The sequence below is a fragment of the Talpa occidentalis genome, unplaced genomic scaffold (assembly GCF_014898055.3).
Source record: "Talpa occidentalis isolate TD23 unplaced genomic scaffold, MPIMG_talOcc4v2.1 talOcc4.13, whole genome shotgun sequence".
Lineage (NCBI taxonomy): Eukaryota > Metazoa > Chordata > Mammalia > Eulipotyphla > Talpidae > Talpa > Talpa occidentalis.
The window spans coordinates 31,745,727-31,766,593 of record NW_023601322.1 but is presented as its reverse complement, the minus strand read 5'-3'; the positions used below and the strand labels follow the sequence as shown (position 1 = coordinate 31,766,593).

The following is a 20,867-nucleotide window of genomic DNA, read 5'->3' as shown; positions in this document are numbered from 1 at the left end:
CAGAGGAGTAGCACAGTGAAGAAGGCCATGTGACATTAAGGTAGAGGTTGGATTGATGAAGTGACAAACTGAGCAGTTCTAGGAGCCACCAGAAGCTAGGAGGAAGCAAGGAAGCATTCTCCCCTGGAGACTTTATAGGTCATGTTCCTAATGACAATTGGGTCTTGATTGTCTAACCTCCAGAAATATAAAAGAATAAGGCTCTTTTACAGTTTCATTGATTTAAGCTACCCAGTTTGGGGCACTTAATTATGACAGTCCTGGGAATGAATGAGGCAGATGACCATGATGAGACAATGGGGCTTGTGGAAGGACAGAATAAGATGCTACAAGGTGAAATTCCAGTTCCTAGAATGGGGCATACATTTAGGTCATTGGGTGTTCTTTGAATTTGGTTATTTTGTGATGTCACCTATTTTTCTCCCTTCTTCAGAAGGGAGTAGGTGAGGCAGATTGCTCTCTTGATTGAATGTGAAAATATCACACAACTTCCTGTTTTCTAGAGCTATACTCATGATACAGAAGCCATTTGACACAGGGAATGATTTAATTTCACTTAATTAAAATGAAATAAATTCAGAAGTTAAGTTTCTCAGTCCTACTAGCTATGTTTAAAATGCTCTCAGAAGCCACATGAGGCTAGTGGCTGCCATACTGGACCATGCAGATAAAGAAATTTTCCACAATTGCATGAAGCTCTATTGGACAGTTCTAGAACAAGTTTTGATATAATAGGATTTATTGAAGAGGCAAGCAAACAAGCAGTCGGGTTATCTAGAAAAAGGGAAGGTATTATATTCTTGTAATATGGTAAACTACTTCATTCATTAAGGAAAAAAGCAAAAGTGACTATGTTAGAATTGATACTTTGACAGTTGCTCACAAAGCAGGTCTCATTTATTGAATGATCGGCTATTATTTTCTTAAAGTCATCTACATCATTGATTTCTGTAATTTGGATAAAAGATATTGTATTCTATTCTTTTAGACTGAAAATTATTACAGCTCTAAACTCGCCTTGCATCCAAGCCAGGCATCCCCATGGAGACGTAAGACCTGATTTACCTTGATGTGGTCGAGATAAACTTTGTATAGAATTGGTTAATACTTTGGTCCCTTAATACTCGGAAGGAGATAAATGCTACAAAGCGACAAATGAGATCAAGAAATCTGTGAGTTACAATCTCTCTCCTCCTCTTCAGATCTAATCATACAGATGAATAAATTGCTATAAAATACCAAAAATAAAACTAAAAACAATGACTGAATCATTTTTTTTAAATCTCATGTACTCTGTGTTCAGGTAGCAAGAAATTTAATTCCAGTCGGACCAGTCTCCTGTGATTTTTTTCCCCTTTCATCTAAGATATTTTTAATGCTCAGAGGCATTATAATAGAAAAGCATGTATTTTTGCCTGGTTTATACCCATCATCCTTACCATTACAACAAGACAAAAGCATTAAAGTAAAATTAATCATGTCAAAAGATTTTAGCAAAAACAAGTGAGACCATGCATAAAGCATCGCTTTGTCTAGTGTGAAGTCACGCTCTGATTAAAAACATATAATGAAAGTGAAAGTGATACATCATTGCCTTAGCAGTAGGGTTTTCTGAAAGTGCTTTGTGGTTTTCAACATAAAAATGTGGGAAGATTTTGGTCTTTGAAACTCACAATGATTATTGTTCTAGCTAAATAACTAGAATTCAATCTCAAATCTATTTTTTTAATGAAATTAAGACTTAATGACCAAACAAGGCATGTCAGTGGGATTAATAATTAGGACACACTATAAGGAGCATTTTGCCTTAACATCGAGACACTGAGGTAAGAAACTGTCTGCTCGGCATTCTCCTTTCACAAAACCATCTTTAATGTCAGCTAAATGTAGCCAAGTCCTTAAGGTATCATCTATGAAGCACTTCTGTGATGTTTGCTGCATCAAAAGCAATGCAGTTAATGATTATATAGGTGCACATATAGAGTGATCATTCTTTAGTAATGGATTCATTTTATTTATTAAACACAAAGCAAAAAATCCTAACTGACCATATATTCATGAAATACAGATTTGGTTCCTTGAATCCACCCTTAATTTATCTCTGGATTTGAAAATGTTTGCTTATTTGCACTTTGGCTTAACCACTCCTTTATTTTGATGGATATATTTGCATATAATAATCACTTACCCCAATTATCTTTTCCTTTTTTCAATAGTACTTTTGAATGTCATTTCAATTCTTTTAAAGAGGACTTTTTAAATGATAAAAAAATTCTGTTCTTTGGGAATTCTCTTACCATACAAATTATATCTATATACATATTTGCATAACTATATTATGGATGTATAATATTTTACATAGGATGGGAACTGTGAAAATTATTTAAACTTTGACATTTTAAAACTATTTGAGCAGAGTCAAAATTTTAAAAATTCCACCCAAATGCATTATAATAACATTGATATATATATATTTAAAACTTTTCCTTTAATATAGGAGCATCTCATCTTCTGTGAATGAATACCTCTAACAATAAATTCACATTGATGCAGGAAGAGACAGAAAAGATTCAGAAATTATCTTTTCTGAGCAGTAACCGCTCATAGGAGGAGTTAGATCTTGCATGTTATAAGAAGAGGAACCAAATGCTTGTTGAACATCAGGGTGCATTGCTGTAGTCACTATGGCCATTAAATAAATATTTCAATTATTCTCCTTCTGAGAATTTGAAAGGATTGTACTTCTTCACCCAGTTTATATTAGGGGTGGCCATGTGATTTGTCTTTGCAATACAATACACTAATTCAGGACAGAAGCTTAAAGAGTGAGTGTGAAATTTTCCTCCCCACCTGCCATGGCAATTGTGACATGCCAAGCAGTGGCATTTCCATCAACCTGAGCACTAGAATGTTCATGTGGAACACAGACCCCAGCTAACCTATCATAGACATGTGGCACGGAGAGAGTTAGGTCTTTATTTGTATAAGTCACTAAGGTTTTGGGATCATTGTTATGACCTTCTAACTTGCCTAGCCTAACCCAATGGATGCAAGCATTGGACCAAGAGGGTTTGGTGGTTGATGACAAGGTTGATATTGGAGCATGGGAAGATGGAAATGCACATTATGGCATGAAAATAACTTGCTGTTTGCTGCACTTGGCAAGAGCTATAAAAACAGATGATCTCATAAGAAACTGGCACATTTATGAGCAAGACTGAAAGGAAACAGTCTAGATAACTGGGAATATGCAGTAGTGGAAAAAGCAATGTTTTCAATTTCATATGGTAAAATGTTTGGTTTTGTGTATCATACACAAAATGAGCAAAATTTTCAGCAAAAAAAGTAAATTTTTGTGACAAAGACAAAATTTAAATTATGGTTTTCACAGTTATTTCACTGTTAGAACATCTTAGAAATTTCAGTGAAAGATGAGATACCCATTAGACTCTTTGAACTCAGAGCAAAGAGGGAGCTTCCCATGAAAGCCTGTAGCTATATGTAGATACTGTGTGTGTGCATGTGTGTGTGTGTGTGTGTGTGTGAGACAGAGAGAGAGAGAGAGAGAGAGAGAGAGAGAGAGAAGAGAGAAAAACAGTGACAAGAACACAAAGAAAAAGCAATCTAAGAAGTATCTCAGAAAAGAACTGTGGGATGGCCACTGGCCATAGAGCGAATGAAAACTTAAGAAGACAGCTGTTTTTAAGAAAACAAACAAAAAAGGTTAATTACCAAAAAACCCACTAGCCTGGACTGAAAGAGAGTGTGTCAAGTACACAGTTAAAATAAGTACTGTGCCCTAAACGTCTACAGATATGAAATGTACTTGGAAAACTCTTCACTTTCAGGAAGAGCATATTCCTCAGCTTCACTTTAGATAGGACCAAGGAAATTAATGGAAAAAAGAAGAATCTGTCATAGATGGAGCCAGTGGTTGTGGAGAACAAAGGACAATGAGAAGAAATAGGAAGGGTTTTGAGTATTTGGTAGATTGTGATGCTCTTTCCAAATGAAAGTGTTTATTGTGCTGCTCCTGTTCCTAATCTATCACTGTACATTAAGTGTGAGAGGCCAAAGAGTTTATAATTTTAGCTTGTTTCCAGATCAAGAGGAGGCTCTATTGAGCTTGATACTGGGATGACTGTTCATAGCCCAAAGACTAACATTGAGCTAGTTTGGGTGAGCTCCCCTCTGGGGAGGGCTGGGTGTAGTTTGAGTTCAGTAAGGCAAGTACATGGAATGTTTGATATCTAATAGGATAGATTATCGTCGGCACATTGCACTGTTTGTCATTACTTGTATTTTCCTGCGAAGATTGCATTTCCCTGTCCCCTGAAATGTGGTATGGTGCTGTTGCTGAGCAGAAATGATCAATGTTGCTTTTAATGGTCAGTAAAGATGCTGTAGCTCATTCTTCCCCTGCTGCCTTGATTGTAGAAATGCATGTTAAACTGGAGCCATATACCTGGATCCCTGAATAACTCTGACAAACAATGACCTCTGATAACCTGTGCTGGGCAGGTAGCATGAGTGAGGAATGTTTTTGTAGATTTAAACTCCTGAGGTTTTAGAGTTACTACCCCAGCATAATCCAGTCCATCTTGGTGCATATGACTAAGATTCATACTAGAATTAGGTAGAAATTCCATTCTGAAGCAAAGATGTACCTTCTTTCTCAAAGCTTTAATGATAAGAGCAGGTGACAAGTCTCAATCTTCCTTGCTATCTCTATTCGGTCATAGATGAATACAAAGTACTGAAGAGTACAACTACATGCCAGACATTAACCCTAGAGTCTTATGTGCATTATATTATTTAATTCTCACAAAGACTCTAAGAGGTGAATGCAATTGCACTCAATTTCAGGATGAGAAAATAGAATCAAAGAGAAAGCAATCCCTCTAAAGTCACACAGTCAACAAATATCTGGGGGTATATTTCAATTTACACCTATCTGTCCTGAAGGATGTTACTGTGTGTGTTTATTTTGTTTCATTTTTGACTTCATTACAAAGAAGGAGTTAAAATATCAAGAAATTTGCAATGAATGATAGCTTGCCAGTAATCTTAAATGGAAATTTTATCACTTACACATCATAATTTGCAGTTTAGTCCCTAAACCAAGATTATGTTCCTGACCCCTAAAAGCAGAGTATTCATTCAATTAACCTATATGAGTTCTAGTCTATGAGCGTGGTACTATGCCAAGTCCACTGGGTCCATTTAGATTTTCATGGATGAAATAGTTGAGTACAGGTTAAATCCCATTCATTTGCTGGGACTCCTGACTAGATGGCACTTGTTGGTGAGACGGATCAGGCCAGCATAGGAAGCAATACTGTTTGATGGAAATAGAGACCGCTGTTCTATTTTTCACTCTGCCACTAAATCACTGTGAGACTCTGGGTAAGACACATCCTTTCTTTCAGACACTTAGAGTAAAAACTCAAATTGTAAACCTGTCAAAGAAGTGCCCACACAGTCTGGTTTCTGCTGACATTGTTAGCCCATGTCATAACTTTCTCCCTCTCTTTTGAGCTCAGCCCTAAACCTTCATTCTGCAGGAACTTAGCACTTACTCTTTAGTACCTGAAGCAGTCTTCTCTCACATCTTCACCTGGGCACTTGGATCACATTCCTCAGTTCTCAGTTCTAATGTTACCTCTTTGGTGATATTCTTCATTACTCTTAAACTTGATCAGGTTTTTGTCCGTTGCAAGATTTTATATGTCTTATGCCCCTTCCGTCAGACCATGATCACATTGTATTATTATATACTACTTTCTGTAATTATTTATTAATTCTGGTTCTCCCACTAAACTCTAAGCTTGGTAAAGGCAGGATGTCACTTGCTGACTCAGCACTGTATTCTCTCTATTTAGAACAATGCCTGATACATAGAAGGTATCAATCACATTTATTGAATGAATGAAATGAATGTGTAAAATGAGAGGGTTGGGCAAGAAGATCATTTAAACTTCTGGTACTCACATTCAATGGTCTGCCAGACTTACTCTGCAATTTGCCTAGGAATGGAACAGAGCAAATTTATGGAGCCCATATGACTCTCCTTCCTCCTTCATGCCAGACTCAGTAGCAAATATCACAGCTTATATTTCTATAGAAGGCATCAGAATTATTTGTACACATGTAGTTCTCTGGAGAAGCAGCAATTGCTATATTCAAGGGACGTATAAACTTGAAATAAAGTCAGCTGGGTTTTCTAGGCACCAACTTGCTTGAAATACAGTATTTGGAAAACCACCACACATATTTTTAAAAAAATCTATGAAAAATCCACTAATGCACTGGTGCATGAATACACAGTAGCAAATAATTCAAGATATATAGCAGTGTGCAGCCATGTATCTCAAATTAGAATTGAGCTCATTGAAGGTAAAATTAGATGCTAACATATTTAAAAAGTCCAAACACAATTCTCTTTCCTTCTTTGTCCAAAGTCATGGAAACAATTATTCCACGAACTAAAATTAAAAGTTCCAAGCTAAGAGAGAGCAACTGCCATGCTACTGTATAAAATCTTTAGATCACTGTGTTTTCACTAATACTGAAAACAAAAATTAGAGGGTATTTTAATACTCAATTTTTCATTCGTGGACCTATCTTAACAATTCCTTGAAATAGCCCCATATAATATGATTCTTGACTAGCTGTTCAGCCCACTACACATCTCCCCTACTTTAGACTCTCTTGAAGAGACGCACATTTATTTCTGTTTCTAGAAGCCACCAACTCTAGCTTGCCTTTTGGCATTTCAGTACTGAGCATTGTTACTAAAATACTTTCTCATCTGGGCCTCCCTGGTGGCACAGGCGGTTGAGCGCCGCACTGTGAAGTTGTCCCCAGCCTCTGCAGTGCCGGTTCAATATCGGCCAGCCAGCGAGGGTCCCACATGGTGAAGCAGACCTCTCCTGTCTCGTCTGCTGTTCCCTTCAGTCTGCTGTTCTGCTCACCGCTCTGTCTCTAGTGAATCCTCTCACCCTCCCACGCATCTGGCCTATACCCTGTCTCTTGTATAATAAATAAATAAATAAATAAATCTTTTTTTTTTTTTTTTTTTTAAAGAAAAACTTTCTCATCTACCTATTTTTTCAGTTATTCAAAAGGTCAATTCTAAGAAAGCTCCCCTAACCTCCCATGTTTAGATAAGAGGCTTCTTATTATGTGCCCACAGTACTTTGAGCTTTCCCTACTTCTCACTCTATTGTAAGTGCCTCCTTAGGTTCTTGAGAAGAGAGATGATCTTCCTCATGTTCAACCCTATCCTGAGCACAGAGTGTCTTTTCAATAATTGTTTGCTAGACAAAGGAATGAGCCTGTAAAAAAAAAAAATCTAAATTTTTTCAAGCCATTTTTATTTTAAAAACACCTAATTGGTTTCTGAAACTCTCCTACACTGAGAAAGGCACTATCTGTAGACTCTACTGACCTGTGTAGAAAATCAGTTAAATAATTTGTGGGTTTTGGTTCTTGGCAATAAAGATAACATAAATAAAGGAAACCCACTGTTAATAAAAACCTTTCACTGAACTTACTTTTTACTTCCTTCAGAACAAATAACCAAGAAATGATTATTAAATTTTTACTAACTTGATGTTCCCCCTAACATTGCCCCAAAGAACAGAAGGGAAACCAAAAAACAGAAGGGCCAAAGAAGTCCAACTGAAGGTCCATTGGATATGATCAAACCTGTATTTATCTTTTGGATTTGAATTTCAGAATCTCATATAAGATTTGTTCTCTCAACATTTACATTTCTCAGCATTCAACATTTATGAAAATATATTTTTTCCAAGGTATGAGGAGTCCACCAGCTTGATTTTAAACCATCTCTTCAAAGAAATCGCTGATGTCCAGCCCCACCACCCTTCCTGCATAGATGGGATCAAGCTAAATAAATATCCTCCATGGCTCAGAAAAGACAGCACAGGAAACTTCTGCACAACAGTTTCCTTTTTTTTCTATGATTGAAAACTTAAAGTCCCCAAGTCCTTGCACGACGAAGCAGAGGGTAGAGTGACAAATTGGCTGAAAGGAAGTGGGGAGGTGAGAAAAGACATTTTCCCCCCTCTAACAAAGGGAACTAGGAAGGCTCAAAAGAAAGAGCAAGCTCTCTAATTTTCTTAACTCCTCTAATTTTCATTCTAATGTTTATTAAAGGGAAGTCATCATTAGCACATGGAAGGATAAATTTATATTTTGAAATCCTTTTTCCTGTCTTTGCTCACAGAAAGCCATAAGAGCACCTAATAAGTAAAGTTTCTTATCTGAAATGTAGGACAAAGGAAGTCAGTTCTTGGGAAACACCTTCACCCACCAGCAAAGAAACTGGTCACTGGGGAATAAAAATAGATTAGCCAGCTCCTCGGTGCTGTCTCTTGGGAAGAATGTAAGCTGCTTCCACATTTGGACTTCATAAAAACTTTGGGCTGGAAGAAATACTTTCTCGAAAGCATGCAGCAACACTGGCTTGTTGAGTTTAGGACCTGCAAAGTGCAGGAGGCATGTTTTTCTTGCATTGACCATTTTAGTATTCATGTCTCCTGTACTGCTTTCTAATAAGTTAAGAATGAAACGGGAGACTGCGTGCAGGAGTGAGAAATGCAAGAAAAGCAGTACTGTAAAATAAAAATGAACAAAAGTACATTTCAACTTCCCCTTTATTATTAAAAGTCAAGAGAACAACAATGCCAGTTTTATCATTATTACTTAATACTTCACATTTGCAAAAGGACTTTATAGTAATTTTTACATGTGATTTCTCAATACTTTTCTGATAGAGACTGGATTGGGAGTGCTGACACTTCTATAACATCAGTTATATAAGGTTATATTTAAATGAGTTTTCCAAAGAGGAGGATAAAAATACATTTTATGCCAGCACGTTACTGAAACAGTCTTTTCAGTGAGAAAAATTGCTCCCTTTGCAAATTTGGGTAGACCAAATCATTGGTTGGCTTGCTGCTGAATTTTGTTATATATATATATATTTTGTTGTATATATATATTTATATATATTTATATTATATTTACATATATAGAACAAATCTATATATATTAGATTTTTTTTTCACTTCCATGCCATTCAATTTATTATTATTTAAGTATTTATTATTAAGGGCATTTCTTACAGTTTACAATATATAAATAATGTCACAGCGTAAGATCTAAGGGATACTGACCTTGTGATTCTTCTTTGTTACAGAACATGAGTGAGTGGCGTGGCTCCTACAGGTGGCTGTTTGCTCCTGCCTTTGGAAAGCATCTTTCTGAAAGGGGAATTCTGTGCGACGGTCTGAGAAATGTTTCCTCAAGCCAAGTGGGCAAAGAATTTTCAGATTTAGAGACTCTAGGTAACATCAAGTTTAGATTTTTGCCTGTTAGCTGATTTGTTCATTTGTGTGGAGACAGTCATTCAATAAGTAAGCAGACACCAAACCAGGAACTGTCTCCTCGCATTAACTGTCATCCTCACTTCCCTGCCAATTAGCTCAGCAGTTTTTCTGGGTCAGAAGAAAGGCAGTGAGAAGTTTTGCCACCCCAATGTCTTAATGGATTTGGGAGAGCTTGTATATTTTATCATTCCGATGGGAAACATGTCTTCCTTTACTACTAGATGACAAGAACAGTGTGAAGATCTATCAATTATTTGACTTACATATCTTAGTCAAATAAAACACCTTCATTAAAAAATATAAATTAACAGCAGAAATCATCCAAATAAACTGTCTACATTCCTTCAACAGACCTGAAAAACATGCCTTCACTTGGGCTATGTAGTCATAGATCAACTGGAAATGGACTCTATTTTTCAAATAGAGGCCCAGGGAAATGAAGACTTTGAGTACAGTAGACATTTAGCTGAAAGCTGTGAGCGTGCCTGGGTATAGAGAAAAGGCTCATGATCTTTGACTGTGTCATATTATAAGAGTTTTTTTTTTTTTTTAATACATAACTGTCATTTTCTCTCTATAATTTCAAATCTGGTGAGTGGAGTCAACAGATACTCTTTTATCTTACTTCTTAGTCTATACATTATTATACCCAACATATGAATACTATGGAAAACTGGGTCCCTTCTCAGGAGGAGGGGGCAGCTTATCTGTTGCTGTGTTACTGTCTCCCCATCTGCATGGTGGGCTTGAGTTGACTGATGCCTCTAAGGAATAAAGGTACATGCAATCCTCATGCTAATGTTGCCAGTAGTGTTATAACAAAAACAGTTATTATACCTGTCACTTGCTTAGTTCATGCTGTGTGCTAGACAATCCTGGACAATGCTACTGCAGGTTTCGCTGGGGTAAGCCAGCTCCAAAATGTATTATAAATGCCACTATATTTTGAAGATTCTCAAATGATGATGACAACATGAAGAAACCGTGACTCAGGACATATATGTGACTTGCTGAAGGTCTGGTTCAAGTTCATGCTTGCTTACCATATTCCTCTTAGTAAAGAGCTAAATAAACAATGTGAAAAAAATCAACCTGAGAATGGAGGCCATATGTGCCAGTCTATACCTGTTGTTCCAGCACAATGAATAGATTTCCATTCCATTCTCTAAAGTGTCCCAGTTTGGTCTAGAAATGGATCACCTTGTCTCTGAACATATTTTTAAAATGTCCATAAAACTTTTCTTAGGTATCTTCTTATCTTTAGCAAAGGGCTTCAGACAAATAGCACATTGGTCCAAACGTAGGGTGTTTTGGGAAAACAGACAGATTGGTGACTATCATTTATTGCTTAGCTCTAATATCTCCCTATTCCTTATTCTCTGCTTCTCTGTCACCTCTCAGAACCTTTAGTCCTTCCTCTTTCTTCCTCCTACTATCTGTGTCTCAGTCTGTGTAGGCTTTCTCTGTTAACCAAGTGTCAGAAAACTCATTGTATGGTTTTATTTTAGCTTTACTTTCCGATGAATTGTTAAAATACAGCTTAGTCACTTATTCAGATATTTAAACCAGGACTAATGGCTTTTTGTGGTTGTTGTTATTAAAAAGAAAGTAAAAATCATTTTAAGGCATCACTAACTTATTTTTCTTTCTTCCTTCTCCTTAATCTCATGGCTACTATTCTACCACTTCTTTACTACAGCCGTTGTGTATAGGTGTCCTGGGAGCTTTCTCGTTGCAGTTCCTGGACAATGCTACTGCAGGTTTCGCTGGGGTAAGCCAGCTCCGAAATGTATTATTTCAAGCACCACCTCACATGTCTTTACTCCTTTTCTGCTCTTATGAGCAAACTGTTGTCCTGATTTTATTATTTTAAAGGGCTTCAATAAAAAAAAAGAGGAAATGATTGAAAAAAAATCTGATAAAACATATAGCTGCTTAAAAGACACATGCACTAAGAAAATCTAACTTTCACTTTTGTCGGTTTTAAATGTATAGCTTTGATTTATGGATCAAAATTACTCATTTATTATTTTATCTATACAGCTCTGGGCAATTTTGACAGTTAAAATTTAGTTTTATTGACCAGTGCAGTCAGTGTGCCCACGAGGGGCCTGGTGCGCCAGCCTGCTGCACTCAGGACACGATGAGTTTTGATTCCATGACTGAGTCAGATTGGGAATCATAACCGATATAACAATAAGTTCCAAATCTCAGTGCCCAAGGCAAGAGGTTTGCTGTAAAACACAATCACCCTTTAAGAAGGGGAGGAGGAGAATCTTGGGTGGAAGTTTGCAAGCACAATTTAATGTGACTGGGATAGGCCCCGATAGCTCTGTCCATCCAAACTCACAAGTACTAAAAGGTGGTGGTGGTGGTGGGGGGGGGGGTGATTCTCCAAATGCCCAGCTGCACAAACTAAAGATTAATAAGCAAAAATGCCTGAAAAGCAAAATGAATGTTAGTTACAGAGACAATGAACTAAACAATGTGAGAAAATTTACCAGAGCTATTAGCCAACCTTTCACTTTTCAATGGACAAAAACAGTAACTGAAAAAATATATTTGGGCAGATCTTGGCTGCCCTCCCCCTCTGCCACACAGCACACACACAAACATAAACTCGTGCAGTGATTTTAGGCCAGTTTTAATTTAGGCCTATTCAACTACCAAATTGGCCACCTCTGCAATGTTAATTTAGTCTCTTACTCTAAATCCCTTATGATACATAAACAGACCTCCAAAGGGTAACAAATCAATAAAATGTCTAATTTGATTAACCATGTTTTCGAATTCATCAAGACAGCTCTAACCTGAAATAAATAGGTGGGTAAATAAATAAAGAAGGGCACTCACTTGTGAGTATTTTCCATGTCTTCTTTTCATCATCGTAGTACTGAACCAAATTGCTGGGGAGCCGGTCCGGCCCGGGAGGCAATCCTCCAACCAATAACAGCATTTTCTTGTTAGAGCGAATTCTTCACCCAAAACAAAAGAGGAGATGAATAACCACATTATTGTAGAGCCTTTTTAGTGGCAACAAAATCATAACCATCAAAAGAATGTTCCTTGCTTGCAGATTTCTATTTCATTTTTTCCTGTTTCTTCTCCCATTCATGTCTCAACAATTTTTTTGAACCAAGCAGAAAAATGATCAGAAGAGCAGCATATCCCCATACTCGTGGAATAATAAGCTCCCTTTATGCAATTTGTTAGAGGTTCATTCTAGAACGACCTTTTTCTTATATTATCCCTTTAAATCATCACTCTTTACAGCTGAGTACACATGAAATGCTCTGGAGTTGTACTAAGGTTAAGCATTAAAGTTGCATGTCAAAAATCGTATTAGTCAAAATCATTATTATAAGCCATTCTCCACTCAAAGAACCTTGAAAAAATTAAGGTTATGCAGAGAGTTTGTGAGCCAACTCTTTAATCACCCAGGGAACTTCAAATACTAGTTTGGTACAATTAGTAGCACAGGGCTAACTGGGGTGGGTTAACCAGTAGGAATATGACTTTTTGTTTTTTTAATTTAGCCTAGACTTTCGCCTTCACCCCATTCCCAGCTCCTCCTCACCCCTCCCCCCACCCTCCGGGCACCACTGGCGACACAGCAGCACCAATTGGTAAAAATGAGACTGTGAGGTTGTTTTGAGCCTCCCCAGAGTGGAGCCCTGCCAATGCTTGCCACTGATCCAGCGGCATGAACCTGCTCAACTGTGCAAAGTCACTCTAATTCCCTCCCTCTGTTTTTCTACCTTCTCCCCCAGGGGGCAACCACTGAAAGGAGTGACTACCCACCCATCAAGAGCTGGCAATTCGCTGCTATTAACCGTGACTGTGATTCCCAGTCTGCCTGGCAGTTCCTGAGAACAGGCCTGCAACGTCTCATATGCAGTAAAAGCTATAAGATGCACCCTGGCCGGCACACTCGACCTGATGGATGCACGATCCTCAGGAACAGTAATGGATTGAGCACACTTGCGATTGGTGCGGGGAGGGGAGGCTCAGACCCCCACAAGGGGCCTGCTGATTTAACTGTCGCTTTACATATAATTGAACTTTTCATTTACCTGAAAGACTGAAGGTGGTGGTGGAAGAAAGGGAACAATCATGATTGAAAGAAAAAGTCAATGCAAAGAGGTTCCTCTTACATATCATCACAGCCCACAGTGTGGCTCTGAATCGATTATTACATATTCAGCCCGTCATTCTGATTCAAGGATGCTTGGCGAAGTATGCCCTTGTGGAGAAGCACTGTTTATTGGTTAAGAACCTAACATTCGGAGAGTTAACTTAATACAGTTAATGACATTTCCATGTGAAGGAAGGGAACAGGAGAATTCCTTTAATGAAACTCTGGTGCCATTGAATGCATTGTACATGCCTCAGTGGGAAAAATACCTTCTGGAGAAACCCCTATTAGGGACTCATGGACAGGGGGAGATGTACTTACAAAAGAATGCCTAACATAGTATGAGTTTGCAATATTAATTTTGCCATAACATAAAAACCCCCGCAACTCCGTTGAATCTATAAAGAACTTTGGCGCTAAATCCATATGCTTATGAACCAGTAGTTGGAAAACAAAAACAAAATACATAGCCAAGGTCTCCCTACTTTAAGATTTCAGTAGCTAGGGTGGTTTGTTAAGAGGGATTAAGGAAACTCAGTGCAGAAAGTACCTTTCTTTTACTTGGAAATGACACACACATAAATCTTGTGTCACACAATCCTCAATATACATGGTTACAGAGCTGATATGGATTTTTCCCCCTATAACTATAGTGTTAGTCCAAACAATCAAACCCTCTGTGAGTGTCGGAGAGATGAAGACTAAAAACTAACATTCTTTTAAGGCTGCTGTCAGTTGCCACGTATAGGTATACTTGCTCAACTGGAAGTCATGAGATTCTGTGGCTGTGCAGACATGTCACATCTGTGTGTGTCCAGACTGCAGGTGGGGGCAGAGAGACCAGTATCTACTGCTTAGACTTAGAGGAAAGAACACATTGAAGTGCTAAATCTATATAATAAAATCTCTGTTTTAATATTTAAATAATGTGCTATTTTGAAAATGTGTTTCAAGAATGATACGGGGGATGACTGCATTGCTCAAATATGTTTGTAGAGCTGGTAAATCCACCTAGGCCGGACCAATCTCACTGGTGATGTTCAATACCTACTTACATGGCCTGCCTCTGCAGGTGAGGAGAGGGTCTAGAGTCTTTGTCCTCTCTGTCCAAAGAGCCAGTTATTGCCACCTCTCTTCTAAGAACTGGACTGAGATTGCCAAAGACATTAGCCACTGCACAATTAGCAAATGGCAACAACTTCCACCTCTGATAACAATGATATGATTCAAAGGACCGGCTAATACAGCAAATTCAAGACTCCAACATAAACTAAGATAAATCTCTGAACCATTCCAAACTCCTCAGGGAACATGATGAAGAATTACATGGAAGTAAAGGGAATTCCATCTACGTTGGCTGTGTTTTATGTGAAGGAGCAGTTTGAGTTCACTATGTATTGCTTTCTTAGTGAGTGAAGACACAATTCTTATTTTTTGTACTGCTATATTTATATCATCATTCAATTTATTATAACTTTTTACTTATATTGGTTCTAATATTCTTGTAGTAAGCTAGTGTTACTCAATTTTCCAACCCAGTGTCAGTGTTAATTCTTAAGAAAGTTTAAAACTCTACCCTTGTGAAGGGGAATCACAGGGAAATAAAAAATAGGGCACAGCACAGAAGTAGCACCATACATAAGACAGTATACATAAAATAAAACACATTTGAGTGGTTTTCTCAACATCTTCTCTCCATTGACTCTCAAGACAGTCTGTATAGTAGGAACAATTACACTCTTTGCTATTTATTTATTTTTGATTATGATTATTTTTATCTCAGTAACACTGGTTTATACTAGAGGTGCAAAATTTCCCATAAACAGTGTGGCAGAAACAGTATACAGACATAGGCCTTCTAATGCCAAAGGCCAACAAACTTGTTTAAATCCAAATTAATTTTTAAAAATTTTACTAAGAGTCAAATAACCCAGATTCTAATGCTTATTTTTCTATTCACTAGGTGACATTATATGAATTATTTGGCTTCCTGAAGCCTAAGTTTTCTCATCTTTAAATAGACTAACAATATCTGACCTGCCTCTATGAAGATTATATAAAACAACAAAGTGTAAATAATATAATAATAAATAATTATTGACCAATCTTTAGATATTGACAATACAAGGTGACTTCATTTCAACATACCAAACTTGATTGAATAGTTAAAAAAAGAAAAGCTATGTTTTCCACTGGAATTCTGGTTGTGTTCATGTATACAAACTAAGAGTACTTCACTGTCCAGTTGTTAAAATTATATGTTCTTAGAAAATTATCTCTTTAATTATATTGGCTATCTTTTCAGTCTTGTTAAAAGAAAATATGAATTCGGACATTATGTAAACCTGTGAACGTTTTTGGATCCAAATAAAGGGAACTATTAGAGATTACATTTCTTCTTTCTTAAGAATAAAACAAATGAGAAAAACCCTCACATATTTTACTTTGATATAAATGTAATGTCAACTATTCAATTACTCCTAGAAAGTAATACATGTGAATAATTTCTGTGGAAAAGATTCCATTCTTTTTACAATGTGCAATTATAATAGCAACAATGACAATAATGACAGATAATAATGAATGTGCATTGGATATTGAAACCTCTGATTAACTTGCTATTTGTTAGATGTGTGTGAAGTACAGTTTGAAAATGCCATGAAGAAAAGATACATTTGAGTTAGAAAAGTAAAATTAGGAGACTCAGAATTAACTTGCTAAAGGAGGTTTCAATTATTCTTTTCTAAATAATTCTAGCAGAGCTTACCGGTTTAATTTTAGATTAGGCAAAATCTAAAAATGTAGCCCTATTGTAATAATTAGAGTTCCTCACATGACCCTCTTTACATGGGAAACCAATTTAGCCAAAATTAATATGTTCTCTTCAAATCTGTTAATATTTTAAAAATTCTCCAGTTCACTCCTCATCGTAGCACTGCTAAGACCAAAGTCATGTTTTTGAAAGACAGGATTTAGAGAAATTAAAACAAAGAGCTGAATATGTCATGATTTTATTTGGATGCCTTTGATTTGAGTCCCTAGATTCTTGCATAGCAAAACATAGGTTAAAAAGGCGACGGAATTTGAAGGTCTCCTTTGTTCCATCTCAGTAATTGCACAACATTTGCCATGTGTCACATCCCTGTGCGTGTGTGCGTGTATGTGTGTGCTCGTGCGCATATATACTTGGGTTCCGGGGATGAATGATTGAAGGATGACCTAAAATCTCATGGTGTAAACAAATTTTTCATCATACTGGTGTTCCAAGTACAGCAAAGTCTCATTTATTTATATTTCAGTGATTTGGAACTTTAATAATTAGGAAACAAGCGAGATAAAGTTTTTCTTTTCATGATACATGAAAAAAGTTTTTAGAAACTAGATTGCAAGAGTTTTAACCTATTTAAGAAACTGGCTGATCTGCTGGCCCTTTAGAGCTACTTATGTACATTTAGACTAAAATCACTTTACTGGTTACAATGATTCTCATTTATTTAAGGAAATATTCTGCAATATACTAAGAAATTATTAATTCAGAGAAGTCATAGAGAACTTTGAAGTAACCTGCTACAGGATTTCCCAAACCTAACAAGTCACTAACATCATCTGAGGAGATTAAAAAATTGAGATTCTTGATATACTTTCTAGGGCCAAACTTTGAGAGATTATTGATTCTATGGGACAAGATTTCCAAAATCAGTATTTCACAGGCTTCCAGTTGATTCTAACACTCTAGGCCTGAGGCCATTGATTTGTCTGGTTCTCTACATAATGTCGAAATCTTTGTAATGTTTTTTGATAAGTAATTGTTTTTGTCAATTTGGAAATTTATAATAAAATTTATAATGAAAGGATCTTGGTTTTTCAATTTATTGTGGAAAGAGGTTGGGCAGCTGGGTTTAGATTTTTTTTCTCCTGATGCTGAGCTGAAAATCTTCCTCAGTCTAAGAGGAAAAGAGCCGTGCCTGTCTGTGCCACAGCAGCTCTTCAAATATTGGAAGAGAGTTGCCATCAGCTTCTCCTTTCCACATTTCCATTCTTTCTGAAAAATGTCTCATTTTTCTTACTATCCTGGTCATGTCCTCTGACCCTTAACAAGCAGACTGTCCTGCTTCCAGAACTGTGATGTTTTTCAATAGATGTTTCTAATATGGAAGTCTGAGTACCATGAGGAGCAGGGAATTTATTCCTCTTGTTTCCACCAATATCTCTAGAGAGCTATCATTGTCCCTTTTAAAAAATGTGAAGGTCATAACTGGACACAATATAACAAATGTGTTATGTGATAGTAACTATTTTTTAAGCTTTTCTAAAATTACAATACTATTAGCTCTCACAAGGTCGTGTTCAAGCTTTCGGTTGACAGCAAATAAAGATTGAAAAAAAAACAAAACAAAACAGATGTTGGGGCCTCCTTGGTGGCCCAAGGGATTAAGTCTCTGCACTATGAAGCGATCCGCAGCCTCTGCAGTGCGAGTTCGATCCCCGGCCAGGGAGCTGACCCACATGGCACAGCAGACCTCTCTTGTCTTACCCGCTGCTGCCCTCAGCATTGTATTTCAGTGGATCCGCCTGTTCTGCTCCCCACTCTGTCACTGGTGAATCCTTTCACCCTCCCCCGCCTCTGGCCTACACCTCAGCTTTTGTATGCATAAACAAATAAACCTTAAACAAACAAACAAACAAACAAGTGTTTCCAAATTCAGTTTTCCCTCTCTTGTATTTCTTTGAGTTAAATATTGTAAACATCAATGCATAACTTTTTTGTAGATTTTTATAATCTCTATGGTTTTAGACACTGTTTGAATTCACTTATTATTTAGCAATTATTAAGGGAGCTTCGCTATGTTCCAGATTCTATGGTGAACATTAGAGATAATAGAGGGAACAAGAGCATAAATTCTAGAGTTGGAATATTTCGTCATTTTCTCTTTTCATTCTAGTCAACTGTCACAGCCTAATTCAGCTGGACCAGCTCTCTTGAGCTGTTGTAATGGTGGTGTTCTTGCTTTCTGTGCTCCTGTTCCCATCCCACTTGCTCTACATACTTTGTCAAATAATTCAGAGAAGTCTGACATTAGTGATCAATAATGTCAATCCTCCATTTATAACCATAAAACATCCCTGTTAACATAGTAACTGAAAGCTCACTTTTCCCACCTTCTAACTGTGCCTTTTCTCTTTCTCTGTTTCTCTGCTTCAGTCTCCCTCTTTTTCTATCTCATAGGTAAATGCTGATTTGAAATTCTTTTCAGGGATAAGAGTTTCTGAGTTAAGATCTGAAAAAAATTGAAAGAAGAATTTCAGATGGAAACTGCTTAGACCATGCGGGAATAGTAAGCAGAGGAAGATCCCGAGACACTGGTCAGGAGAAGACTTTGAATGTCAGCTAGCTTTCCCTAAACTGCCAGCGAGAGGGGGTATCCAAAAGTCCCAGGAGAAGAATTGTTACCCTTTTCTTAAAATTTTCCAGGGAAGTAAACTCCCTTGAGAATTTGTTCCAGCTGATTTGCTATTGTATTTAGGTTTCTTTATCATAGCGGTTCTTGGTAATTACACAGCAGCTTTCATGGGAAGAGCCTTTAAATAGACCTGATAATGCCTCTCTGAGGTAGGTAAACACAAAGTATCATTATCCCCATTTAACAGATGAGAGAATAGAGGAAAAAGGGCTTGGGCACCTTTTCCAGTGCCTGGAGTGAGTTTTATTTCTTCTACCTCACAGACAAAATGTCTCTAGGGCTTTGGCACACAGCCCTTCTGTGATTCTCAGGTGTGGCTGAATAACCTGCCTTTGCTTTCCATCTGAGCCTGGAACCACATTCCTTCCTTCGTGGCCATGTGGGGACTGGAGAATGGCTGTGATTGATTACAGTATTTAGTTTTCTGAAAATGGAAGTAATTTTCAGGTTTGTTTGGTCATATAAAAACCATGCATCCTCACTGGGAAAAATCATGTCTCTACTTAAAAACAAAAAGGACTTAGTATACAGTAGGTGCTCAATAAATACTGTTGTATAAATGAAGAAATTATGAATCAAACAAGGAGTTGGTGAAGAAGTCCATGTCACTTGTTTTCCCACCATCCAGAAATGTGTCATTATAGATTCCTTATTACCATTTTTTCCCTCATCTGTTTTAAGCTGTAGTTAGTGGGTGTGGTGATGGTTGGGGCAGGGGGAGCAGGCAAAAGGGAGAGGAAAAGTCAGGTTTCTGAACCACAAGTTAGATAAGTCAGAAGGGGATATGTTGGCAAAAAGACAGTCTTATTTACTAATTCTCAAATACAATCTTCCACTTTGACCAGGCATTGCCCCCAATCCCTCTCTGTGTTTCATTCTTATGTGAGTGTGCCCAAATAATTAGTCTTGCTGTTGTCACACCACCGTATTCATCATTTTTATTGACTATCTCTGCTTCTGTTACTGTTCTCTTAGGATCAGTATTGTCTCAGAATGGGAGTCACCCATGATAGAGTGTAATCTTCAGTCATCAGCTCAATATATCAATAGAATCTTTATGATATTTGCCACATCCACATCCTATCATATTATTTACTTAATATTTTAGTTTAAACTGATAACTTAAAAAAAACATAATCTCAGTCTGTCCTATTGGTTCCCAATGCTAACTACTCAGTGGAATCACCTGTGAGAGCTTCTATAAAATATTTTGGGTAGGGATACCTTTCAGAGATTTTAATGTAATGACAATAATTTATTGGCATTAAAAAAAAATTTCTGTTTGATTCTAACGTGCAACCAGGATTGAGAATCATTGTTCTAAACATTTATATTTATGAATTATGGGCTCTATGGGTTAATTATGATTTATTTCTAATCCCTGCTAAAAATAGTCATATTTAACCCAGCCACTAAGTTTTAAAATGGTTTGTTGTGTACCATCTGAAATTGTTTCACATCCTAGCAGTGGTAGGCAAAACGTGGTTAAAGATATACTATAATAAATGGAAGAAACCAGAACTTAGAAATACAAACCTCTGAAAACAAATTTATATTTCAGCTTGGTCACTTCTGCTTTGTTTGACCATGAGAAGATCAAACCTCTTTACTGGATGTAGCTTTGCACAATGCAATTGTAATTAACCATCTTCCCTTCACTCTCAACCCAGTCCCTGTAGCATACCAGGGTCTTCCACCAATTTTCCTTAAAACATATTAATTCCCAAATGTGACCATATCCCCTGGCTTGCAGACGGAGTGGTTTATTTATGCTTTTGCAACATGTTTCTGGGCACCAAACCAATAGATTGGCTAATGATGGCAGAGACAGAGATGACCCAAAAAAACCTTAAG

The 20,867-nt window shown here is 37.1% G+C and overlaps 1 protein-coding gene across 2 annotated transcripts in view; it reads right to left on the bottom strand.

Annotated features, from left to right (window-relative positions):
* The window catches only part of KLHL14 (kelch like family member 14), a 95,506-nt gene that overhangs the window by 55,657 nt on the left and 18,982 nt on the right, over nt 1-20,867 (bottom strand). For both annotated transcript variants that reach the window (XM_054694110.1, XM_037508685.2), the window contains exon 3: nt 12,270-12,391. In XM_054694110.1, the coding sequence (XP_054550085.1) occupies nt 12,270-12,391 (122 nt within the window). The remainder of the gene's footprint in view (nt 1-12,269; nt 12,392-20,867) is intronic.